Raw genomic sequence first — 27709 nt, 5'->3', positions numbered from 1 at the left:
GTCCCCATTTGAACTGAGACAGCCGACTTCAAAACTGTGGTGGTGTCTTCAGATTGGATTCCAAACAGATTCACTAGAAGCCCAAGTCGCACCATTTCCATCTCATGCTGGACTTGGCATTGTGAATCGATTAGCACTTGCACAATTTGGGCATGTTTTTAAAAGGTACCTGACATGAAGGAACATGTGTTGATGAGACTGCAAAGGTCTCTTTGTCCATCACCCTTGCCCTGCACTGGGTGGGCAAGATGAATCTGTAACCCAGAGTCTTTGTGAACTCTGCAAATCAAATTTGATTTGGACTGCCAAGGTCTTGGTTTGTTTCAAGGTCAAATCATCTTTTTACATGGGGACTCACTCCCTAACTTGTGGAATTGGAGCCCTTTCAATTAATTGGCCACAAATCGATTTATTTGTTAGAGTCCTATATTTACAGTAGAAACCAATTGCCACAATGATGCTATGTATTGTTTTAAAGGCTTACTATTTCTCTGGCATCTCTGGTGGAATGAATATCATTCAATCATCACACTTTCCTTTGACACAAAGGGCCCGATTTTACCATTTTCATTCTAAGTGCTGAATCTGGGCGTAATGCAGATCCGACTTGGGAATCTGCTTTCAGGCGCCCCCCATACACACTCAGCCTGAAAGAAAAATCGCCAGTCCCATTCGCGCTGTGGGCGGGGCTTAGCGCGCCCAAAACGATCGGAGCTCTGAACTGCGCAAGTACAGTTAGAAAAAAAATTGAAAAAGCGCGCCCGTGTCAGATCGCTCCCAGGCCGCAGAAAGCGGATAAAGCGGCCCAGGAGTGAAAAGCAGGAGAGATGGCCCCCACACACATCACTGTCACCCTACCCACTCACCCCCCCTGCTACCCAGACCGATCGCAATCCCCTGGCCCCCTCCTCTCCCCCGCACCGATCGCCCGCAGAGTGGCAGCGGACACCCCCTGCCCCCATCCCCCCCACCAGAGATCCATCTGCCCCCCACCCCCAACCAGTGAGCAATTGGGCCTCCCTCCACTCCCACCAGAGATACATCTTACCTGCCCCCCTCCTCCCCCTCTCAGAGAACGATCTGGCCTCACTATCCCTCCTCCCCCAGAGAATGGTCTGGCCTCACTCACATCCCCCGCCCCCCCCCACCAGACAATGATCAGCCCTCCCCACCCCCACCACCAGAGATACATCTGACCCGCCTCCTCCTCCTCCCCCCCAAACCAGACAACAATCTGGCCTCACTCCCCTCCCCGCACCGCCCCCCCCCCTACCAGAGAATGATCTGACTCGCCTCCCTCCTCCCCCCCACCACTGATCTGAGTCAGGGAGCCGTTGGAAACACTAAACGCGCTCTTCAGCAGCTGGAGCGCCCGATTCAGACTTTTATTTAGCAGGTCCATTTCGGCGCAGTTCCGAATTGGCGAACGCGGTGGTAAAGGGGGAAATGCTGATATAGTTGGGCGGGCAGTTCATTAATTCAATTGAAATGCATGCAAATGCATTTAAATCGCTGTTGCGCCTGTTTTGCGCGTGAAGCAGATCGCCGCCATTCCCGGGTTTCAGTAAAGTGGCAATCTGCGTGGACGCGGGCACGGATCGCGTTAATGGCTTCACACCCGACTTTACCATGTTTTCGCGCCGGAAAACAGGCGCGACGCAATGGTAAAATAGGGCCCAAAGTATTTTTCAACAGCGGTTACTGCCGTAACAAATGTAGATATGTCTTCTGTGAGCTACTCGAATATTCGCTTACCTCCCACTCTGAGACAATGTATGAGTATCGCTTTCTTGCAAATCACTGTTACATCCGGACTGTCCTACAGCTCTTTTCTTCAGCTAATTCTCCAACTTACTTTTTTCAGAGTCCACACCCAGGCTTAACAAATTGAGCAGTGAGCATCGCTAGTAAGTAGGCTCACGTAATCAAACACAGAACAATTGACACTACAATATCCATGTCACGGGGCATCCAATACATGTAGCTGGGGCTAGCAGAAATTGAAGTCTTTAAGAATGGAGTGGAGATAGAGTCATAGAAACAGGTGCTTCGACCCAACTTGTCCATGCCACCCAGTTTTTAACCCCAAAGCTAGTCCCAATTGCCCACGTTTGGCCCAAATCCCTCTATACCTATCTTACCCATGTAATTGTCAAAATGCTTTTTAAAAGACAAAATTGTACCCGCCTCTACTACTACCTCTGGCAGCTCATTCCAGACATTCACTACTCTCCGTGAAAAAATTGCCCCTCTGGACCCTTCTGTATCTCTCCCCTCTCACCTTAAACCTATGTCCTCTTGTTTTAGATTCCCCTACCTTTGGGAAAAATGTTGGCTATCTACCTTATCTATGCCCCTTATTATTTTATAGACCTCTATAAGATCACCCCTAAGCCTCCTACGCTCTAGAGAAAAAAGTCCCAGTCTATCCAGCCTCTCCTTATTACTCAAACCATCAAGTCCCAGTAGCATCCTAGTAAATCTTTTCTGCACTCTTTCCAGTTTAATAATATCCTTTCTATAATAGGGTGACCAGAACTGTCAGCCAAATGGATACAAAACTGACTTGATGACAGGGTTGTAGAGGGTTGTTTTTCAAACTGGAGGCCTGTGACCAGCGGTATGCCTCAAGGATCGGTGTTGGGTCCACTGTTATTTGTTACTTGTATTAATGATTTGGATGAGAATTTGGGAGGCATGGTTAGTAAGTTTGCAGATGACGCCAAGATTGATTACATATTGGACAGTGAAGAAAGTTTTCTCGGATTGCAACGGGATCTTGATCAATTGGGCCAGTGAGCAATGAATGGCAGATGGACTTTAATTTAGATAAATGTGAGGTGATGCATTTTGGTAGATCGAATCAGGGCAGGACCTACTCAGATAATGGTAGGGCATTGTGGAGAGTTATAGAATAAAGAGATCTAGCGGTACAGATTCATAACTCCTTGAAAGTAGAGTCACAGCTGGACAGAGTGGTGAAGAAGGCACAGTATTCTAAGTGCAGCCTTACTAATGTCTTGTACAACTTCAATATGATGTCCCAACTCCTGTGTTCAATGTTCTGACCAATGAAACTAAACATGCTGAATGCCTTCTTCACCACTCTGTCCAGCTGTGACTCTACTTTCAAGGAGTTATGAATCTGTACCGCTAGATCTCTTTATTCTATAACTCTCCACAATGCCCTACCATTATCTGAGTAGGTCCTGCCCTGATTCGATCTACCAAAATGCATCACCTCACATTTATCTAAATTAAAGTCCATCTGCCATTCATTGCTCACTGGCCCAATTGATCAAGATCCCGTTGCAATCCGAGAAAACTTTCTTCACTGTCCAATATGTAATCAATCTTGGCGTCATCTGCAAACTTACTAACCATGCCTCCTAAATTCTCATCCAAATCATTAATACAAGTAACAAATAACAGTGGACCCAACACCGATCCTTGAGGCATACCGCTGGTCACAGGCCTCCAGTTTGAAAAACAACCCTCTACAACCCTGTCATCAAGTCAGTTTTGTATCCATTTGGCTACCTCACCTTGGATCCCGTGAGATTTAATCTTATGCAACAACCTACCACTTGGTACCTTGTCATAGGCCTTGCTAAAGCCCATTTGACAATGTCGACTGCACTCCCCTCATCTACCCTCTTGGTTACCCCTTCAAAAAACTCAGTCAAATTCTTGAGACATGATTTTCCACACAAAGTCATGCTGACCATCCCTAATCAGTCCTTGCCTCTCTAAATGCCTGTAGATCCTGTCTCTCTGAATACCTTCCAACAATTTGCCCACCACAGTTGTGAGGCTCACCAGCCTATAGTTCCGAGGCTTTTCTCAGCAGCCCTTGTTAAACAAAGGCACAACACTTGCTATCCTCCAATCTTCAGGCACCTCACATGTGGCTGTCGATGATTCAAATATCTCTCCCAGGAGACATGTAATTTCCTCCCTAACCTCCCACAACCTCCTGGGATACATTTCATCAGGTCCCGGGGATTTATCTACCTTGATGCGCTTTAAGACTTCCAGCATCTCCTTCTCTGTAATATGTACACTCCTCAAGACATCATTGTTTATTTCCCCAAGTTCCCGAACATCCACGCCTTTCTCAACATGATGAGAAATATTCATTTAGGATCCCACCCATCTCTTGTGGATCTGCACATAGATGACCTTGTTGATCCTTAAGAGGCCCTACTCTCTCCCTAATTACTCTTTTGCCCTTTATGTATTTTGTGGAAGTTCTATGGATTTTCCTTTGCCTTATCTGCCAAAGCAATCTCATGGTCGAGAGCTTCAAGTTTCTAGGTATTCAGATCACCAACAACCTGTCCTGTTCCCTCCACACTAACACTACAGTTAAGAAAGCCCACCAACACCTCTAATTTCTCAGAAGGCTAAGGAAATTCAGCATGTCCACTATGACTCTCACCAATCTTTACTGATACACCATAGAAAGCATCCTTTCCTGATGTACCACAGCTTGGTATGGCTCCTGCTCTGAAACTACAATGGGTTGTGAAAGTAGCCCAGTCCATCACACAAACCAGCCTCTCATCCATTGACTCTGTTCACACTTCCCTTTGCCTCGGGAAAGCAGTCAGCATATTCAAGGACCCCATGCACCTCGGACATACTCTCTTCCACCTTCTTCCGTCGGGAAAAAGATAAAAAAATTTAAAAACATGTACCAACCGACTCAAGAACAGCTTCTTCCCTGCTGCCATCAGACTTTTGAATGGTCCTTTCATATATTAAGCTGATCTTTCTCTTCACCCTATCTGTAATTGCAAAACTATATTCTGCACCCTCTCCTTTCCTTCTCCCTTATATACCGTATGAACAGTATGTTTTGTTTGAATAGCAGCGCAAGAAATAATCCTTTTCACTGTATCCTACTACATGTGACAATAATAAATCAAATCAAAAATAAAATTCCTTTCAAGAAAGGAAGCTGAGTCAAATTTTTTCTGCAAAATTAAATACATTTCAAACTGACAGAAGGAAAAGGAATCCAACAACGGCAGGCTGGCATTATAACAAAAGATTGTACCTGAAACTCTTCCATGTCCAATCAAAGAATTTGCATTTATATAGCAACATCCATAGAAAATAGAAGCAGGAGTAGGCCATTCAGCCCTTCAAGCCTGCTCTGCCATTCATTTTGATCATGGCCGATCATCAAATTCAATATCCTGATCCCCTGCTTCCCGCCATATCCCTTGATCCCTTTCGCCCCAAGAGCTGTGTCTAATTTCTTCTTGAAATCACACAAAGATTTGGCCTCAACTACTTTCTGTGGGAGTGAATTCCACACATTCACCACTCTCTGGGAGAAGAAATTTCTCCTCACCTCAGTTCTAAAAGGTTTACTCCCTTATCCTCAAACAAATGGCATCTGAAAGGCGGCATCACCAACAGTTCTGCATTCCCTCGGCACAGCTCTGAACCACCGGTGTGGCATTCTGCACGTAACTCTTGGCGTGGAATGGCTGTAGCCGGGAGTGTTTGCACTGAGTTGGGCTGATTTTACATCAGTCTGTAACCTCTGTAATGTAACAGTGCTCTCTTTATGAAGTTTTGCCACGTTCCTGGATTGTGAAAACGTTCTTCCCTGGTGGACACTCCAAAGTGATCTCTAAAATAGCGTAATAAGTAGGCATCAGTTTTATTTCTCATCTGACTGTGCAATACTCCCTCAATACTGCATTGAAGTGTCAGAGATTGTGTCATGCAGATCCTTTTGGAAAATTAAAGAACAGCCAGAACTTCCAACAACAAAGTAAAACTCAGCTTGTTTTTCATTTAACATAAGGCACATATGAGCTTAAACAGACAGCAGATATGTTGGGGGTAGGGGTAATGTCATTGGACTAGTAATCCACAGGGTCAGCTTAATGTTCTGGGGACCTGGGTCCAAATCCCACCACGGCAGCTGGTGGAATTTGAATCCAGTCTCGGAAATGATGATAAGGAAACTATTAACGACTGTCATAAAAAAACCCTCTCCTTCCCTAATGTCCTTTAGGGAAGGAAATCCACCATCCTTACCTGGTCTGGCCTACATGTGACTCCAGATCCACAGCAATACATTTGACTCTTATATGCCCTCTGAAATGGCCTAATAAACTATTCAATTCAAGGGATGTTAGGGATGGGCAACAAATGTTGGCCTTGCCAGGGATGCCCAGATCTCATGAAAGAAAGTTGCAGGTTGGTACTGAATTGGTGAAGCTTAATTACAGTGCTAAAAGTGGACTTAGCAATCAACTGTGCCTCAGTTGCTACCATCCTTGACTCAGAGCCCAGAATCTCATTTGGCTTATCGCCGCTGACCTCACCATCAGCGCAAGAACAATCAACATCCTCCCCAGTCAGCTGGATGGCTCTGTCCTCATAGTTGATGAGGACCTTGAGTTCTGGCATCCCTCTGCCCATTTGGGATCTCTACCTCTTAATGTATGCCAGCTTCTCCTACATGGAAACAAATGGAGAGCGTGTAAGCAGGATGCGTGCCAGGGCAGATTATAAAGGATGCTTGACATGTGTGGATGGTGAGTGGCAGCAGCAAGGTGTGTGGGAGAATGAGTGAGGGGGTGGTGTCCTTTGAGCTGGCAGTGAGTGAGATCCCTGTGGATGTATGAGTGTGTGAGTTGACAGTGTTGAGAAGAGTGACTTGCCCTGGCAGAACGGAGGAGATCATTCATCCTCTTCCTGCACTGGTCGGTCTGCTACACTCACAACTGCTGCCACCATGCTGGCTTTGTGACCATTGCCGCAAGGTTTTCATCCTGAGCGCAGGTAGCATCGAGGAGTCCCTCCGGGGAAGCATTTGCAGAATTTCAGGGCTGATTTCCTGGCAGTCATCATTTTCCAGCTCACCTGCTGAGTGTGGCTGCTGGGCGCTGGGGCGGCCTTTAAATGTGGCGCCACGATGATTGCAGTGCTGAGGTGATGGCAGGCGGGTGATCAAAGGCTATATGTGCACTCTCAGTTCATCTATTTGTTTTGAATAAATTGTGCATTCAGGTAAGTTTAATCATTTTATTATTTTTAGAACATCTTGTCTCATCAGTTGATTTAGTTTTAGATTTGCATTCGCTGTCTCTTCCTGTCAGCCTGTTTCTCATTCCCTGTAATAATATCTTTTTTCTTTTGCACTATCTCTACTCTTTGATGTCTTACACCTTTCCAAATGTGACCCACTACTTAGTTGGAAACGCTCATCACTAGTTATGTGGTTCACAGGAACACTGGTTCAGGTGTAGGCCATCCCAATGGTACAGATCCTAATTCTCCCAGTATTGATGCCAGTGCATCATAAACCGGAACCCATTTCTCCCACACCAGTCTTTGAACCACACATTCATCTCCCAAATCGGATTTGTCCGAAGCCAATCTGCACGTGGCTCATGTAATAATCCAGAGATTATGACTGTTGAGGTTCTGCTTCTTGATTTGGTGCCTAGCTCCTCATACTGACTACGCAGAACCTCCTTCTTTGTCCTGCCTATGTCATTGGTACCTACATGGACCATGGCAAATGGGTCCTTCCCCCTCCCACTGCATGTTCCTCTCCAGCCCCGAGCTGATGTCCTGAACCCTGGCACCAGGCAGGCAACACAGCCATCTGGATAACAGTGTAAATCTTTCTGACTATACAGTCTCCTGCTACCCTTTTATTCTTTGCTGCTCCCCCTGGTTAAATGGCTTCCTGTACCACGGTGCCATGGTCAGTCAGCTCATCCACCCTGCAGCTCACATTCTCATCCAAACTGAAAAAAAACCTCAAACCTGTTGAACAATTGCAATGGCCGAAGTTCCTGCACTCCTGCCCTCTCAATGCCCTTTGCTGCCTGACTTGCAGTCAAAGCCTTCTGTCCTTGACTGAATCAGAAGACCCTATCCTAAGGAGTGTTAACAACTCTTGGAATAAAGTGTCCAGATAACCTAACCCGCACTCCTAAGATGTGTGGGTTAGGTTGATTGGCCATGCAAAATTGTTTCTTCGTGTCCTGGGATGTGTAGGTTAGAGGGAATAGCGAGGTAAACGTGTGGGGTTATGGGGATAGGGCCGGGGGTAGGATTGTTGTGGGTGTAGACTCAATGGGCCGAATGGTCTCCTTCTGCACTGTCAGGTTTCTATAACATTCCCTCTCCCCGATATGCCGCAGTTCTGCAGCCCGAGTTGATGTCCTGAACCCTGGAACCAGGCAGGCAACACAGCCAGCTCAATAACTCGGAGTTCCTGCAGCTGCAACACTTGCTGTAGTTGTGTTTGCCCAGGATTATACCAGTATCCAGATGCTCCCACATCCTGCTATTGCAGCACATAACCTGCCCTGCAATCTCTGATAAGTGTTAATTAACTAACAATTGCCAACCAATTAAGCCAATTAGATATTGGCACTGCCAGTAAACTTTACAATGCTGATAAAACAAGACAGTACTCACAATACTGATAAAACGTACAGTTTCTAATAATAGTAGTTGCTTTTTCACCCACTCCTTCTGCTGCACCAACATGGAAATCTGATTCTCTCATTGTAGCAACTTTCCATTACACCATTGTAAACAAATTTATACAATGTCATTGAATATCTATTGCTTTTTGCCCTCCTTCTCTCCTTTTCCGCCACTCCCAACTAACCAAAATACTTATTTTTCCTTGCCCCAAAACAAATAAACAGTTATGACTAATCCACCAACGTGTTTGCAATTCCCCTTTGCAGATGCTGACTGATCATATTTAGTGTGAGTTTCCTTGCAGAAAGTACTTGTCTGATATGCAATGAGGCCCAGAGGGGTCAAAGGCCATTAATCCAAAAATCAGAAAGATTGCATCTGCTTCATGTGCTCACCACAAGAGCAGGCGGCTGAATCAGTCGCAGGGCAGCGTTGCGATATTGGATTCTTCACACAAACTTACCAATCACACACTGATGAATAGTAACAAATACTTGAGGTAATTTTGTGATTGAAGTCCCACCATATTATAGACAAGTGCAGAGAGATTGCAGAAATCTGAGGGACCGAGGGATTTGGGTGCTTTGGTACATGAATCATGGTAAGTTAATATACAGGTTCAACAAGTGATTAGGCAGGCAAATGGAATATTATTGTTTATTGCAAGGGGAATGGAGTATAAAAGCAGGGATATTTTGCTACAGTTGTACAGGACACCGCTGAGGCCACATCTGGAGTACCATGTACCATTTTTGTCTCAGTTAAGAAGGGATATAAATGTATTATAAACAGTTTGGAGAACTGCACAGTAAGGTAGCATGGTGGCACAGTGGTTAGTGCTGCTGTCTCACAGTGCCAGGGACCTGGGTTCAATTCCGGCCTCAGGTGACTGTCTGTGTAGAGTTTGCACCTTCTCCCTGTGTCTACAACAGTTTCCTCCGGGTGCTCTGGTTTCCTCCCACAATCCAAAGATGTGCGTGTTAGGTTGATTGAACATGCTAAATGGACCCTTAGTGGCAGGGGGATTAGCAGGGTAAACATGTGGGGTTACGTGGATAGGGCCTGGGTGGGATTGATGTCAGTGCAGTCTCAATGGGCCGAATGGCCTCCTACACAGTAGGGATTCTATGATTCTAATGTTCACTCGACTGATACCTGGGGTGGAGGTGGGGCCTTATCTTATGAGGAAGGGCTGGATAGGTTAGGTCTATATCCATTGGCATTTAAGTGGTGAGCCTATTGAGACACATAAGATCCTGTGGGATTTGACAGGGTGGTTACTGAAAGGATGTTTCCCCGTGTGGGATAGGCTAGCAAAAGGGGACACAAAGAATCTCCTCATGAGAGAGTGTAATGATTCTCTGTGCTCATTTGGCATGCCTCGTACTTCCTCATGGCTTTCTCAATATGGATGTCAATCCGAGGACAGTGTACAGTTTCCTTTGCTGGGCATCTTGCTCGTTCAGTGTCCATGTGGCCCTGTTGCAATTGTAATAATATTTCGTTAAGAGCATGGTAAATGCTTATTTATTCCAAATCCCAGAATGGAAACTTAACCGCCCTCAACTGTAATTTTACAATTTAATATAATGTGAGGAATGATTTGAAAACCAGAGAATTATGTCCCAGATGTACTGTGATTATTTTAAGTAAACAAAATAAACAACAAGAAGTCAACTGAAAGTACACTTAACAATGGCTATACACAATATCCCTAACTTTACCCAGTTTCAAACACCATTGTTTCACTACCTTCAGAGCTAATTCTCCCTAAACTTCCACAACATCTTATAGCTCTTTACAAACTATAAACAAAATCCAGTAACAGTTACCACACCAGGCAGTTATATATTTTTGGGATTGCTTCTCAAGTGAGACAAAGCAACTGGTTGTTCAAGATAGGCTTTCTTCACAGACACAGCTTGTTGGGAGTTAAAACAGCTTCTCGTGCTCTAGGCTGAGGTCTCAAAACAACTACCCTTGCATAGTTTGAAATGCTTCTGATGTACAGTTTTTTCACTCTTTTGATCTTCCCATATCTGCACTAACATCTTTAGAAGTTAAACTTAATTACCTTTATTTCATGAGTCTACCTTGTAAAATGTAAATGTAAAATCACACCTGGTCTCCTCCTTTGAACCTCTGACACCTTATCCAAACCCTTTTATGTCCTAATCCCCATTGTTACCAACTTGCCTTAGGTAAATATCTGCTTGCAGTGTTGTTAGGCTCATCAACATATCAAAAGCACTAGTTCCATTACCCTAACCAAACTGTCCCTGCCTTTCAACAGCTTCCATTTTAAATAGGTTTTTAAATAAATATATAACCAGCAGAATGCTGCAATTAATTAGATTCCCCTGATATTTTCATATCATCATGATATTTCTTGACAATATCCTGATGAAGGTATCCCAGAATCAACACCTCTTTTAAATCTTAATCTTTTTGGGATACCAAATTCATCCCTATATGGCCAAAAGGACTTTTTTTTAATTCATTCATGGGCATCCCCGGCTGGCCAGCATTTACTGCCCATCCCTAGTTGCTCTTGAGAAGGTGGTGGTGAGCTGCCTTCTTGAATCATTGCAGTCCTTATCCTGTGGGTTGACCCACAATGCCGTTAGGGAGAGAATTCCAGAATTATGAACCAGTGACTGAGAAGGAATGGCGATATCTTTCCAAGTCAGGATGGTGAGTGACTTGGAGGGGAACTTGTAGGTGGTGGTGCTCCCATGTATCTGCTGCCCTTGTCCTTTGAGATGGAAGCGATCATGGCTTTGGAAGGTGCTGTCTAAGGATCTTTGGTGGATTGTAGCAGTGCATCTTGTAGATGGTACACACTGCTATTACTGAGGGTTGGTGGTGGAGGGAGTGGATGTGGTGCCAATCAAGCAGGCTGCTTTGTCCTGGATGGTGTCAAGCTTCTTGAGTGTTATTGGAGCTGCACCCATCCAGTCAAGGGGGAGTATTCCATCACATTCCTGACTTGTGCTTTGTAGATAGGCTTTGGGGAGCCAGGAGGTGAGTTACTCGCCGCAGTATTCCTAGCCTCTGACCTGCTCTTGTAGCCACTGTGTTTATGTGGTGAGTCCAGTTGAGTTTCTGGTCAATGGTAACACCAAGGATGTTGACAGTGGGGGAATTCAGTGATGGCAACGCCACGAAATGTCAAGGTGCTGTCAAGAATCATCTTCTGAATCGTATCTGGCCAACTAATAACTCACCATTCTGGCTTCAGCAGCATAGCTTTAGGCATCTCTTCTCTAAGCTGCAAGGTATGTACTCAATATGGTCATTTTAATATTTTCTTCCACCGAAGGTACATTGTTGATTTGTATCATGGTCACAACTTTGAGCCCCCTGGTAATCCAGTTACCATTACTGTCTACCACATAGAAAACTTGTGATGACCATGCAAACTTGCTGCATTTTAATGTCAGCGTATTGATATAATGAACCACTCTGACCTCTTGTAAGCAGTCAACCTGGCTGTCATCAGCTGTACCATTTACTCCCATGGGTCATGTATTTTAAGATTCTTAATGGCAAAATGTTGGCACTAGCTTTGATGACCACCTTGGCTTTGAGCAAGTTTTTGCCATTCCTGTTCGGATATATGTTGATTGTACAGAAGCCTCCAGCTTTGTGATTGCATACACACATTGTGCCAATACTTACACTGCGGAAAGTCTGACAACATTCAGGTCCATCTGGTCTGTCCCCTTACTAACCTCATGCGTATGGGCTTGCTGTAACTTCTGTCACATTCTGTGTTGATGCTACCAGTACAATGTCAGCACCTTTTATTTGACCTTAGATATTTGTAGCCTCTGACCTCAATGCCATAGCCAGATTTTCTGCACGTGCCCAAAGCCCTTTCAAGACATATCCCTTGTTGTGGTCTTGAAAACCAGACAATTCGCAACTGGTGCAGCAGACCATGCCACCCATAGTATTTAGACTGTCTTGGCACCTTGGCCAATGGTTGTAGCCACACCCAACGCTTACATGTGTTGCTTTCCTGTCACAATGGTTTTATACTTCCTAAGGCTTTGAACAAGGTGTCAATATCAGACCCTATTTTTTCTAATAGGATCCCTCAAGAAGGTTGCGATTGGCATTGAAGCAATCACAAGTTTCACAATTCTCTACAATAACTCAGCTTCAGAGAAATCAGACGCTGCCCTTATCAGGGCTTTAACTTTCAAACAGATCATAGAATTCCTACAGTGCAGGATGCCATTCTGCCCATTGGGACTGCACCGACTTTCATAGAATAAAATTCCTCGTGCAGAAGGAGGCCATTCGGCCCATCGAGTCTGCACTGACTCTCCGACAGAGCATCTTACCCAGGCCATATCCCCATAACCCATGTATTTAACCCCCGCTAATTCCTTATTATTCCCCCCAAAACCTGAATATTTTAAATTCCTTAGCTTCTTGAACTAACTGGTGATGCAACAGTTTGCTCTTTCTTTCGCTGCGCTTCTGAGAAACCATGACACCCATGACCCTGCTCCCCTCCACCAACTCAACCCAGAACCCCACTTCCACCTCCCCCCCACTCACTTTCCTGATCACTGACTCTCAACTAGATGGAATAATGAAAATCTTTTGAATGAAAATGAAATCTTTTCCTATTACAATCAAAACACGTCAATGTTTTATAAAAAAAACCTCCTCCCAACATCAAGTATATTGTGCCATATTCATAAACTAGAATTTTTAAATTGCATTTTTAATTTGAGCTTGATTCTCTGGAGAGCTTGCTTCCTATAATCAGGTTGGCTTCTGGGTTTTCCCCACCCCTGGTTCACTCACACAGAGACAACACGACAGGAGAGGGACAGTCGGATTCCCTTCCCTGAACAATCAAAAGTTGGACGTTCCACGGCCGGCACAGTGGTTAGCACTGCTGCTTCACAACGCCAGGGACCTGGGTTCGATTCCTGACTCAGGGACCTGGGTTCGATTCCTGGCTCGGGTCACTGTCTGTGCGGAGTCTGCACGTTCTCTACGTGTCTGCGTGGGTTTCCTCTGGGTGCTCCGGTTTCCTCCCACAGTCTGAAAGATGTGCTGGTTAGGTGCATTGACCCAAACAGGTGCCGGAGTGTGATGACTAGGGGAATTTCACAGGAACTTCATTGCAGTGTCAATGTAAGACTTACTTGTGACTAATAAATAAACTTTTACTTTATTCAGTTTCTGCAGTTCATTATAATAGTCATACCACTGTGAAACTGATAAAATAAAAACCCTGAAGCAATCTGGCCAAAAATGTATTGGCAAGGCAAACGCACACCACACACATTTCTTTTTTTTAAAAAAGCAGACAGGATTTATATTTCAATGTAGTTGGATTACAGAATCTCAGAGGTGGCAACAGCCATCATTACTCCTATACTAACATTTTGGACCTGACCATATATTTTATTTCCATAAGGCAATTAAACTAATCATGAAGGATGACAGAAAAAATATAAATACTCCCGTTAGTAGATTTGAGAGTCCTTTCATGTTTTTGGCATATTGATTATGTAAATGAATGTCCCCCCAAAATAATTATCTCTGACACATTAATTGTAAACTGTACAATCAATGCTGGTATATGAGGACTTGACAGAACTCCAGCCAGAACCTCTATTAGGATACACTGGGGACAATGATTACCAGTGCCGAACAGAGGCAAAGAGGGGAAGTAGACATCTTTTCTAGAGACTTTGGAAACATATTCCTTATTTGGTGATAAAAACAGAAAGTTCTGGAAATACCCAGTTGTACCTGGGGAGAAAGAAATAGGGTTAATGTTCAGTTAACAGAGTTTTTAAGTTTAAGGTCATAGAATCATAGAATCATAGAAACCCTACAGTGCAGAAGGAGGCCATTCGGCCCATCGAGTCTGCACCGACCACAATCCCACCCAGGCCCTACCTCCACATATTTACCCGCTAATCCCTCTAACCTACGCATCTTAGGATTCTAAGGGGCAATTTTTAACCTGGCCAATCAACCTAACCCGCACATCTTTGGACTGTGGGAGGAAACCGGAGCACCCGGAGGAAACCCACGCAGACACGAGGAGAATGTGCAAACTCCACACAGACAGTGACCCGAGCATCGAACCCAGGACCTTGGAGCTGTGAAGCAGCAGTGCTAACCACTGTGCTACCGTGCCGCCCCTGGAGTTATGGCCTAATTCTGCTCCTATATCTTATGTCAAAAGATGCTTTGATCATTGATCTGAAACATAAGTTCATAAGATATAGGAGCAGAATTAGGCCATTCGGCCCATTGAGTCCGCTCCGCAATTCAATCATGGCTGATATACTCCTCATCCCCATTTTCCTGCCTTCTCTCCATAACCCTTCAACCCATTACCAATTAAAAATCTGTCTAACTCCTCCTTAAATTTACTCACTGTCCCAGCATCCACCGCACTTCGGGATAGCGAATGCCACAGATTCACAACCCTTTGTGAGAAGTAGTTTCTCCTCAACTCTGTTTTAAATTTGCTACCCCTTATCCTAAGACCATGACCTCTCGTCCTAGAATGACCCACAAGAGGAAGCATCCGCTCCACATCTATTTTATCCATACCTTTTATCATCTTGTATACCTCAATTTGATTTCCCCTCATTCTTCTAAATTCCAGAGAATTTAGGCCTAAACTATTCAATCTCTCTTCATATGATAAACCCCTCATCCCTGGAATCAATCTAGTGAACCTCCTCTGAACTGCCTCCAATGCCACTACATCTTTCCTCAAATAAAGGGACCAAAACTGTGCACAATACTCCAGATGCGGCCTCACCAATGCCTTGTATAGATGCAGTAGGTCATAACTTCCGAGCTCCCAGGTGAAAGATGTGCTAGGGAATCCCTCTCGGAACTTCCCAGGTAAGCATTTGCACGGCAATTCCCCTGGGGGCAATTGCCCTGCACTGTGAATCAACCAGAAAACTTTGGATGGTTCTGACAGGATTACACTAACAGTTATTCGGAAAAGATTAGAAGTTTTAAAACCTCTTTGAACTTCTGGATAACCATTGCTAAGACCCAGGCCCAGCCACCCCACATGACCCACCCCCCCACCCCAAAAACCCCCTCCCCTCTCCCCCATGGGCCCGACTCTCATCCCCAAGGTCCATGTCCCCCAAACCCTCTCCAAACCATCTCTGACCTCCAAATATCTCCCACTGACCCCCCCAAATCCTCTCCACTTACCTTAGATGCTTACTTTCTCCCTAGCCTGTCAATTTCAATGAGAACTTTAAAATAAAATAGGAGGCATGTCCTTCATCAATCTCACAGAGCTGGACTTCAAAGATTGGTCTCCAGGACTGCCCAGATCTCGCCCTGCCTGTGTCAGAAGGTCATGTGAGCCAGGCATGCAAGGAAGAAATTTAGCCCAAGGGTTCTTGCATCAGTAATCCGATGCTGATTGCCACTCTGAGGAAGTTACGGTCCATTAATGAACTCTGTGGGTGGGATTTTCCAATCCTCCCCACTGCGGGAAAGCAAGTTCCAAACTGAGGTCAATGGACCTTTCGCTTGTGTATCAAATTCTCCATCCCACAGCGGCTGGGCCGGATGACATAGGCTTGTTTCTTTCAGGCCAGGTGCTTGACCTGCTGAATGTTTCCAGAATTTTCTGTTTTTACTTCAGATTTCCAATTTCTGCCATATTTTTAAGCGCAATTGGCTGAAGTTAGATTTAATCTCCTCAACAGAACTGGTATACAAAATCTTGGTTCAGTGCAATATTGAAGGAGTGCAGCAATATCAGAGATGCAAAGGAGATGCTGGTCTACATTATAAAGTGACAAGACTTCTAAAGTAGGTTATTGGTTGTAAAGCCCTTTGCCATATCCTGAGGTCATTAGAGATGTTATATAAATGCAAGTTCTTTCTCAACTCGTGTATTAAACGTTATTTGAAGCACATCACAGTGGTTGAGTTTGACAATAAAGGAACACATCTGATTCTGCGCCTAAATGTTTCTCAAGATGATTCCAGTGTTTTATTTTTAAATCTCTGCTAGATGTGGAAAACCACCTGCTAATATTAGGTTCAAAGTTACCCTCACTAATTTGAGCTTCAATTCCATTCCCAAATTTTAAGTAAAAATAAAAGCAAATTACTGCGGATGCTGGAATCCAAAACAAAAGCAGAAAATGCTGGAAAATCTCAGCAGGTCTGACAGCATCTGTGGGCAGAAAATAGAGCCAACGTTTTGAGTCTAGGTGACCCTTCGTCAGAGATAGTCTGGCTGATTCCTCATCAGCTCTGATGAAGGGTCTTCTAGACTCGAAACTTTGGCTCTATTCTCTCCCCACAGATGCTGTCAGACCTGCTGCGATTTTCCAGCATTTTCCAATTTTGAAGTATTGGCCTAGATCTTCCAGCCTCTGGATCATCGATCGCAGTGCTGGAATGCTTGGGGCAAGACAAGCCACGGCCCCCATTCACTGCACTGGCTGCTATAAGATAAGTTTAAATACCCAGTGTAAACAGGTGATTGGATGAGTGAATGGCTAGGGTGAGTAAGTAGGTAGAGTGGGTCATTTAAGTGGGTAGAATACGTGAGATAAGTGGATAAATGCATTGGGTGGTAGTGGTGGCTGGGTGATAGGGTGACATGACAGGGTGACGCCTCTGGGTGTACTATCCAAGATGTGTGTCAGGACCTCACAGAAATCCAAACACATTGATGTCTGTGGGTAATGACCAGGAACTTTCAAGTTCCAAAGGGCAATTCCCCTCCGGGAGCTCAGACTCTGAGTTAGAGACAGAAAGTTCAGACAGTTCTGACATATTAGCTGCATCGTTACTGAGGAAATGTTTAGACAGAAAAGTCCTAGTCGAACTCTTGGAAATTTGTACAACGAAGCCCCATGCTCACATCCCCACTCATCTCTCATACTGCACCCCCAATTCCCCCCACCCACTCTCGCCAAAATCTTGCTGCTGTTCACGCCAGCAGGATCTTATGGTCTCGCTGCTGACGCAGCCCAGTCACCAGATTCCCAGAGGTGAGGGATGCATTCAACGGAAAATTCCATTGACAATGCGGGCTGCCGACAGTGAGTGGCATGCCGCCTCCTGCCACTGCCAAACACGCCACTGAGTGGAGAAATATCACGTCCTCTGAATACCCCAACTATTTCCCTGACCCCCCTCAACTACCTCCCAGACCCACCTTGACTCCCCATCCTCCTCACACCCAGACTGACAACCCCTCTCAATAAGACAATCCCTCCCAACTCTCCTACCCATTCATCACCTACCAGCCTATCACCCAACCACCTGTCACCCTATCACCCAATGCATTTATCCACTTATCTCACGTATTCTACCCACTTACCTACCCTAGCCATTCACTCATCCAATCACCTGTTTACACTAGATATTTAAACTTATCTTACAGCAGCCAGTGCAGTGAATGGGGGCTGTGGCTTGTCTTGCCCCAAGCATTCCAGCACTGCGATGGAGTTCACCGATGGACATGGTGTTCCTCACTTCTACAGAAGCCGGCCTCAGAAGATCTGGCCAGAAGTACACAGCAGGGTCAGATGCAGAGAAGTAGGAATGGAGTGGCCAAAAGAGAAAATGCTGTAAAATCTCAGCAGGTCTGGCAGCATCTGTAAGGAGAGAAGAGCTGACATTTCGAGTCCAGATGACCCTTTGTCAAAGCCTTTGTCAAAGGAATGGAGGGGCAATTTGACACGGATTGCCACTTGATGGAAGATCCAAACCAATATTCCAAAGGAAACTCTTCCATACCATTTACTTGATCCGTAATATCCGATCATTAAGCTAAATCAGAGGTATGATTCTAGACACGATGCTTTGAAGTTTACTTTTTTGATCCTTCTTACCAGATTTTAGGGGCTTGTAGGGAAGAATTAACAAGAAATATTGCAGCTTTAGGAAAGAATTAAGAATTCTTCATCTGTTGAAGAGGATGATACAAGTGCTCTTGAAGAAAGGAGTGAGGGGAAATTGAAGATTCTTGTTTCGAGAACTATCCAGTGACTAAAGCACATTATGATGTGGAGATGCCAGTGTTGGACTGCAGTGGGGACAGTAAGAAGTTTCACAACACCAGGTTAAAGTCCAACAGGTTTATCTGGTAGCACGAGCTTTCGGAGCGATGCAAGCTACGAAAGCTCATGCTACCAAATAAACCTGTTGGACTTTAACCTGGTGTTGTGAGACTTCTTACTGTAAAGGATATTAGTAAACCAGATGGGTTTTTATGACAATCAGTTTCATGGTTATCATTGGACCGTTCATTCCAGATTTTTATTGAATTCACATTTTACCATTTGCCTTGGCAGGATTTGAACCCAGGTCCCCAGTTTTTGCTCAGGATCTCTGAATTACTAATCCAGTGACAATACCTCTGTGCCACGACCTCCCCCATCATGTTCAGATAAGGTCAGATCAGCTCTCTCCACTCCACACAACATGGAAGAAGTCCCTCTCTTGCCTGTCCCACAAATAGGACTATTCCTCTTCAAACATGGTTCTGTCCCCTTTTTCTTACCTGTCAGTATGTGCATTCCTTAGCCTTTTCCATTGCTGAAATGAGTTCAAGGGAGTTTATTAAAAACAGATTACTCTGCATACACTTATTTACCACCCTCTGCTCCTTCATCTCTTTCTATTGCTTCTTTGTCTTCTTTTTTGATCCCATGTTTTTCCCAAGGTCATTATTCCATCCCAATCACCGCTTGTGTTGTAAGACAAGAAAATTGCTAAATTAATAGATTTAGACAATACTGTAGCCAAAACAACAGATTAACTAGCATTTTATCTCATTGCAGTTTATGGGATTTAGTGTGTAAATTGGCTGAAAGCAAGACATAGCATAGAAACATAGAAAATAAAAGCAGGAGTAGGCCATTCGGCCCTTCGAGCCTGCTCCGCCATTCATTTTGATCATGGCTGATCATCAAATTCAATATCCTGATCCCCTCGTCCCTCCATATCCCTTGGTCCCTTTAGCCACAAGAGCTATATCTAATTTCTTTTTGAAATCACTCAACGTTTTAGCCTCAACTACTTCCTGTGGGAGTGAATTCCACACATTCACCACTCACTGGGTGAAGAAAATTCTCCTCACCTCAGTTCTAAAAAGGTTTACCCATTATCCTCAAACTATGACCTCTACTTCTGGACTCCCCCACCATCAGGAACGTTCTTTCTGAATCTACCCTGTCTAATCCTATTAGAATTTTATGAGCTTCTATGAGATCCCCTTTCAGGCTTCGAAACCCTAACGAATGTAATCCTAACCGACTTAGTCTCTCCTTATGTAACAGACTGCTAATACACGTGAATTTTCCTGTCTCACCCACTACAAGAATCCCGCCCACCATCTTTCAACAAGTTGAAGTGATTTATCTTTAAATATTTGCACGAACCCAGATTTTCCCACCTATATAGACACAAGGGTTTAGAAGCAATGAAGAAAGACTTGCATTTGCATAGCACCCTTCAGATCCTCAGGACATCCAAATGAATTACATTCACTGATATTTATTTATTAGTGTCACAAGTAGGCTTACATTAACACTGCAATGAAGTTACTGTGAAAATCCCTTAGTCGCCACACTCCAGTGCCTGTTCGGGTACACTGCAGGAGAATTTAGCATGGCCCGTGCACCTAACCAACACGTCTTACAGACTGTGGGAGGAATCCAGAGCACCCGGAGAAACTCACACAGACACGGGGACAACGTGCAGACTCCACACAGACGGTTACCTAAGCCGGGAATCAAACCCGGATCCCTGGCGCTGTGAGGCAGCAGTGCTAACCACAGTGCCACCGTGCCGTGAAGTGTAAACATTGCTTTATAGGCAATGTATTTTCACATGGTGAGGTCCGAAAATAGGAAAGGTACATATAATCAGTTAAAATTGTTTCCAACAATAACTGAAGGATAGATATTGGCAAATACACTGGGTTGGACTCCCCTGCTGTTCCTCGAAGCCTTGGTTTAATGTTTCAGCTACAAGATGGTGTGTCAGCTCCAGACTGTGTGCTCACATTCCATGACCTATGATTGATTCAGAGGTAAGACTGCTGTCACTGAGCCAAGGCCATTCGAGGCAGCATTAATCTACAATCATGTAAAATCCATGGAAGTTTCAAGCTTGATTTTCTCCAGTTAATGTCATCCGAATCCAGAGATCAAATAACCTCCTACCAACTTGCTTCAATTGCACTTTATAGGTTAGACAGTATATCAAGGAACATATTAACATATTGTGCAGTGACATGACCAGATGCTTGCTAGAATATACTAGCGTAATGAAAACAGATAATGCTTGGAAAACCCAACAACTCTGGCAGCATCTGTGGAGAGAGCAACAGTGTTAACATATCAGGCCAGATTTTATCATCAAATTGCACCCGTTTTTGGGCGCGTAACCTTGGCAAAGTCAGGCGTGAGGCGAGTAGCGCATGCATTTAAATTGACTTAATGGGCTGCACGTCCAACTTTACCGGCGCTTCCCCCCTTACCACCGCGTTCTCCCATCCAGAATCGGCGCCAAACAGACATGCTCCAAATAAGCCCGATTCGGGCACTCCATCAGTGAGAGGTAGTGAGGAGGTAAGTACCTAGCATCCGATGGCTCTCTGCTGCTTACGGGGGTCCTTTCACTGCGGCCATTTTCTTTCTTGTGTCGGTGGCGGCTCTGCGAGTGTGTGGGGGGGCTGTTGCTCAGCAGCGCGTCCAATGTCCAATTTGCAGCATGGACCCAGGTCTCAGCACTGACCTCGGGTCTTGTGGATGCTGCTAGGTCCTAGTGCACTCAGCACTCTGCCAGCTGAAGGATGTGCACAAAGCCCTTGCAAATTGCACTGCTGCAGCCTCTCAACTTTTCAAGGAGCTGTGATTTTGAGGAGCATGTGGCTGGGGGAATGGGGGGTCCACTGCCACTATGCCCGAGATCAATGGGGGGGAAGGGGGGTCCGCTGCCACTCCGCCTGAGATCGGTGGGTGGGAAGGGGGAGGGTTGATCACTCTGCCTGAGATCAGTGAGGGGGAATGGGGGGAGGGGCCTGCGATCAGTCTGAGTGGCAGAGGGGGTGGGGGACAAGGAGGTCTGTAATGTTGTGGGGGGGTGGGGCAATGTCTATGGCAGCCAGGGGAGGCATTATCCGGCCCAGAGGCGATGTGGCAGGGGAACAGCATTCTGTCATTTTTTTCTGCACATGCGCAGTTGGAGGCGCCGATTGGAGCAGTAGGATTTCGGGTGTGTTAAGCCCTGCCCACAGGCTTGTGCAGTGCGATTCAGGATCACTGATATTTTTGCAGGCAGAGTGCGTATGGAGGTGCCTCAGAACGGGTCTAAAAGTCAGATCTGAAACACTCCCAGTTTCAGGTCTGCCCAGCACTTAGAATCAAAATGGTAAAATAGGGCCCTTCGAGTCTGAAGAAAAGTTAACTCTGTTTCTCTTTCCACAGATGTTGCCAGATGTTGGGTATTTGCAACATTTTCTGTTTTTATTTCAGATTTCTAACATCCACTTTATTTTGCTTTCAACTTAGCAAACAAAACAAAGGAGATAGTCATTGACTCCAGAAAGCATAGTGGAGGACATGCCCCTGTCTACATCAATCGAGATGAAGTAGAAATGGTTGAAAGCGTCACGTTTTTAAGTGTCCAGATCAGAAAAAACCTGTCCTGGTTCCCCCCCATGCCAACACTATAGTGAAAAAAGCCCACCAACACCTCTACTTTCTCAGGGGCTAAGGAAATTTGGCATGTCCGCTATGACTCTAACTGTTATAGATGCACCATAGAAAGCATTCTTTCTGGTTGTATCACAGCTTGGTATAGCTCCTGCACTGTCCAAGACCATAAGAAACCTCAAAGGGTCGCGAACGAAGTCCAATCCATTACTCAAACCAGCCTCCCACCCGTTGACTCTGTCTACACTTCCTTGGAAAAGCAGCCAGCATAACTAAGGACCCCTTGCACCCCGGACATTCTCTCTTTCACCTTCTTCCATTGGGAAAAAGATACAAATGTCTGAGAACACATACCAACTGACTCTAGAACAATTTCTTCTCTGCTGCTGTCAGACTTTTGAATGGACCTACCTCGCATTAAATTGATCTTTTTCTACATCCTAGCTATGACTATAACACTACATTCTGCACTCTCTCCTTTCCTTCTCTATGAACGGTATGCTTTTTCCGTATAGCACGCAAGAAACAATACTTTTTGCTGTATACCAATACATTTATGACAAAAATAAATCAAATCAAATACAGGTGTTTTGCTGATATTTAGACAAATCATTTGCTTTTAGTCATAACTTGATAGTGCAAATCCAGCTGTTAGGTTAACTTGTGTAAAGCGCTATCTTAAATATTACCAACTTATGCAGACTCAGAATGTCCATGGACATGTAAATTCCCCTTAAAAAATACCGATTTGCTAAGGCACCACAAAAAATGTTAGAACCTGCAAAACAATGTTCCTGTGTGTGTTTGCATCTTATTTTTTCCCCTGGATTGTGAGAGATAAACTTTTAAAAACATTCTTCTTCACCACTCCCATTTCAATTTGCTCTTCCCCATATGAGTCAACATCTGCTCTATTCCAATTCCATTTTCACCAATGGTCCTCTGGTATCTCACTCCAGTTTCCATTCTTCGCTCATCACTTTGCTACCCAGCACCAGTCTATCCTGCTCTGATGGGTAACAACACAGCAGCACAATTGGGGGAAATGTGTGATTTACAGGATCTTCAAAACAATCGGGGAGTCAATGGCCTAGTGGCATTATCGCTAGACTATTAATCCAGAAAGTCAGCTCATGTTCCGGGGACCTGTGTTCGAAACCTGCCACAGCAGATGGTGGAATTTGAATTCAATAAAAAATATCTGGGATTAAGTAACTACTGATGACCATGAAACCATTGTCGATTGTCGGGAAAACCCATCTGCGTCACTTATGTCCTTGAGGGAAGGAAATTTGCCATTCTTACCTGGTCTGGCCTACATGTGACTCCACAGCCACAGCAATGTGGTTGACTCTCAACTTCCCTCGAAGGGCAACCAGAGAAGGGCAATAAATACTGGCCAGCCACCAATGCAATGAATAGAAAAAAAAATTCTAACCTCTCCTGAAAGTCTCACAAGCAATTTCTAGCATTGGCCACTGAATAGACGATCGGGGTGGGAAACCTGGTTGTACAAGCAGTGGCATGTGCTGATTTACCACAGACTGGGGATCATACCTTAAACCTTCTTTCACAATGTGGTTCAAATCTACACCAGGGCCAGATGCAGGGCAAAGGAAATAAGTAAAAGTGCTCTAATTAATACTTTGAATTGAAATCAATTCAATTTGAGATCAATTCAATCAATCCCACTGAGTTGATGTCAATATATTGTAAATTATTTTTTAAAATTCAAGGATTTTTGCCTCCACAAGGCAGAATAAATAAGTGAAAAGGCAGAATTTCTATTTTAGAAAACCGTCATTTTTTTAACTTATTTCTCAAAGCATGGGTATTTTTGGTTGTTATCCTTTGAAATTAAATCTTGCTTGAAACATACCCCATACCATTTAGCCGTGAAACCTTTTTGCAATTGAGGTCAACCTATTATCTAGGTTGTTCCCATGGCAGGCCGGTGATGCAGTTGAGAGAGAGAGGGACAGGATCTTTAAATACTGTATGAAGAGCAGACAGCAACTGAAGGGTCTCCTTCAATCACCTCAACTCTATCCTATCAACAGTTTACAGTGCCAAGAAAACTTGGGTCCATATTTCTCTTGTTGGATTAAGGACATTTTTTCCACAGGAAGCTCGTTCTGACAAGCTTGTTCATCAGGTCTCGGGTGTTGACAATGGAGTCCTGCATATTGGGATAGAACTCATCCTGGACAGTAATGCAACAGCAAAATGCAGCATATGGAAAGGATTAATTGACAACTATATACAGCAATTTCCTGTTTGAATCTAAGTTGTCAGTAATCCACCCCCAACATTAAAGTCACCCTAACCAAAAAAAAAATCACAAATGGCATTCTTGACAACTGTGACCACAGAGCATTATCTCTCCTTGACCTCTACGACCTCACTGTGGTTGACCATACATTCTATTTTTCAATGCAATGGTACTGCCCTCGCCTGGTTCCACTCTTGCTTATCCTATCATAGCCATATCACATCTACCTACGGCTACATTTTGCAACCCCACACGCCACAATTTCATAGAACCGCTACAGTGTAGACTGAGGTCAAATAGCTCATCGAGTCTGCACCAACAACAATTCCACCCAGGCCCTATCCCCGTAACCCCCTGTATTTACTCTGCTAACCCTCTGACACAAAAGGGCAATTTAGCATGGCCAATCAACCTAACCCGTACATCTTTGGACATGGGAGGAAACCGGAGCATCCCGAGGAAACCCACACAGACAAAGGGAGAACGTGCGAACTCCACACAGTGACCTGAGGCCAGAATTGAACCCTGGTCCCAGGCACTGCGATTTATTCCCAAGAATCAGTCCTTGGTCCTCTCCTTTCCCTAGTATGCATGTTGTTCCTTGGAAACATCATGGAATTAGGGTCCACATGTGTAAAGGCGACACCAGCTCTACATACTTGAGTTTTGTGATTGACAATTTCCTCCACATGAACAATTAGGATCCATAGCTTATTCTTCACCCCCAATCACAAGTTCAGTACTTTGGCCAATGACTCAATCTAAATCTCGGACCACCATCTCAGATTGTTCTCACACATCCTATCTGCCCATGAGCTGCGCTCCCAGCCCCATATCCACTCCATCAAAAAGACTACCTCGGTAACTGTATTCACCAAGCCCCTGCACGACTGATCCCTTGTTCTGATTCTGCTTTGATCCCCTCCAAATACTCCTGACCAACCTCCCAACTCCCACCATAGACCAATCAGTTCATAAAACACTGCTGATCGGATCCTCACATCCTACCGTTTGAAATTTACTCAAAGTAGCAGACAATACTGGAAATACTCAGCAGGTCTGGAAGTGCTAGTACAAACGAGTCTGCATCTGCAGAGAGGGACAGACAGAGTTAAGGTTTCACTCTGACGCATCAACCTAAAACGTTGGGTGGAATTTTCCCATCCCGTCCACCACGGGAATCGTAGCGAGCGGGGGCGGACCATATAAAGGTCAGTTGAACTCGGGTGGGAATTTCCGGCCTTGGGGCAAGCGCGGCCGGAAAATGCCACCTGTTTCTCTCTCTCCACAGATGCTGCCAGACTTGCTGAACATTTTCTGGGTTTTTTTATTTTAGATTTCCAGCATCTGCAGCATTTGGCTTTTCCAAAAAAAAAAAATTACTTCATGACTTTTCTCTCTAAACATCTTCACTCTCCATCTCACTAAGACCATCCCCTTGATCATAATTCTGGTCCCTTCTCCGAATATCCCTTCCAGCAGCTCAACGATTCTTTGTTTCGCGATCGTGCCTCTGAAGCCAGTAGGGATTTGTTTTTCTAGGTTACTGGCACCAGAGAAATGGTGCCAAGTCTCCCTGACCCCACCTCTCAGTATATTCCAAAGTGTTCACATCAGTACTTTGCAATGCAGACATTTTTCTTCCCTCAGTGGCCAAGCACAGCCAGAATATGCAGAAAGCAAAGGTCCTGCTAACAATAGGTAGGTGAGCGAATTAACCTTTTTTTTAATAAAAGGTTGGTTAAGGGAAGAATAGTTGTGCAAACGCACCAAATTTCCCAGCTCCTCTGACAATTAGATATTAGATGGATGGGGTGGTGATGTAAATATCTCATCCAAAGACTTATGGTCAAAATGAACAGGTATAAAAAAAGGTTTTTTTCCCAATCACACTTCTAAGCCAACTAGTGTCAAACTCTGAATCAAGAGGTCCAATATCCATGCATGCACAAATCCAATAAACTCACTTCCACCATTCTTCACACATCATAGTCTCAATCTCAGTTGCTATACCAACAGGAGCAATAGAATTGACAAACTGATGAAAAATTGGAATAATTGAACCCAGTGGCTTTCTTGCCTTTTCCTAGTGTTCTCCTGGAGCAAGGCTAAACAGTGGATGGATCTCTGGCTGTTTTAGTCAAGGAATCATTGACTGGGGTCAATCATCATCCGCCCAAAACTGTTACAATCAGTAAAACTAGCACGTTCCTTTTCTACCTCTGCCAAGTCAAAAAGCATCTCCAAATATTCTTGTATAAATGCAAGTTACTGCATTCATGCAACGTTTGAACGGGCAGAATTGGACCCTGGAATGTGTGTTAATATAAAATGATCATCTGCACCCGCAGAAGGGGCATTCGCAAGGGGTTTTCAACCGTTAGCAAGCAACCTGAGCGGAGAGTAGGTCAACATTTTAAAGCGATACACACTTTCACAAAGCCAGCCACTCTGTTGGGTTTGCGGGCAGTTTTTCCTCACTTTAGCAAGTACACACGAGATGTTACATTTCTTCACTCATTCGCCCCCCGCGCCCAGCCAATGCACCTTGCGTGGTCTCAGATAGACAGGGAAACCTTTACTTGCAAAGGGCTCCTCAATCCATACAGAGATTCAGGTGAATGCATATTCCAACATGTATCTTAATTTTCCGGCAGAAGAAAAATTATTCAACAATCGTTAATGGGACATCTCTGCAAACAGTTAGATCAGCCCCCCCAACACTCACCTGCCTGACCCAGGCTGGCCACCAGAATCCACAGAGCGATAACATAAGGCGCTTGGACATGCTCCCAGCGGAAGGTGACGATGTGAAAGCCCGTCTCGTTGCCCCGGTGAGAGCCACCGTGCTCGGTGTAGCTGTCCGGATCCGCCTCGGCGACCGAGCTCCGAGCCACCGGGCAGCAGAGCAACAGAGCCAGAGCTATCAGCGAGACGCATCTAGCCACACAGCCGCTCCTACCTCTCCCCATCTCCTCTCTCTGTGTGTAAGTGAGTGTGTGTCTGCTTCTGCCCAAAATCCTCGGTTCCAGATACTCAAACTCCCCTCCCAGCCGCCCTATTTATAAACCCAACCAATTAAAGATGAGGAGGCTCAACTTGCAGATCTCCCAAAACATCAGGGGAGGAGGAGGAAAGGGGGAGGCTTGTATTTTCACACTTTGTCATCTCCCTTTTGATCCATTGAGTGACAAAATTAAATAATTTGTGTCACAAGCTGTCACCGATTTAGTCTACATACTTCTCTTTT

At 44.7% G+C, this 27709-nt stretch overlaps 1 protein-coding gene across 1 annotated transcript in view; it reads right to left on the bottom strand.

The window, feature by feature from the left end:
• The window catches only part of LOC144479516 (sodium/hydrogen exchanger 3-like), a 114430-nt gene extending 86964 nt beyond the window's left edge, over positions 1-27466 (bottom strand). The window contains exon 1 of the mRNA XM_078198270.1: positions 27188-27466. Within this exon, the coding sequence (XP_078054396.1) occupies positions 27188-27431 (244 nt within the window). The 5' untranslated portion in view covers positions 27432-27466. The remainder of the gene's footprint in view (positions 1-27187) is intronic.
• Positions 27467-27709: the final 243 nt, after the last annotated feature.

This window comes from Mustelus asterias, chromosome 2 (genome assembly GCF_964213995.1).
Source record: "Mustelus asterias chromosome 2, sMusAst1.hap1.1, whole genome shotgun sequence".
NCBI lineage: Eukaryota > Metazoa > Chordata > Chondrichthyes > Carcharhiniformes > Triakidae > Mustelus > Mustelus asterias.
The sequence above is the reverse complement of the archived record's forward strand: the minus strand, read 5'-3'. Positions and strand labels throughout refer to the sequence as shown.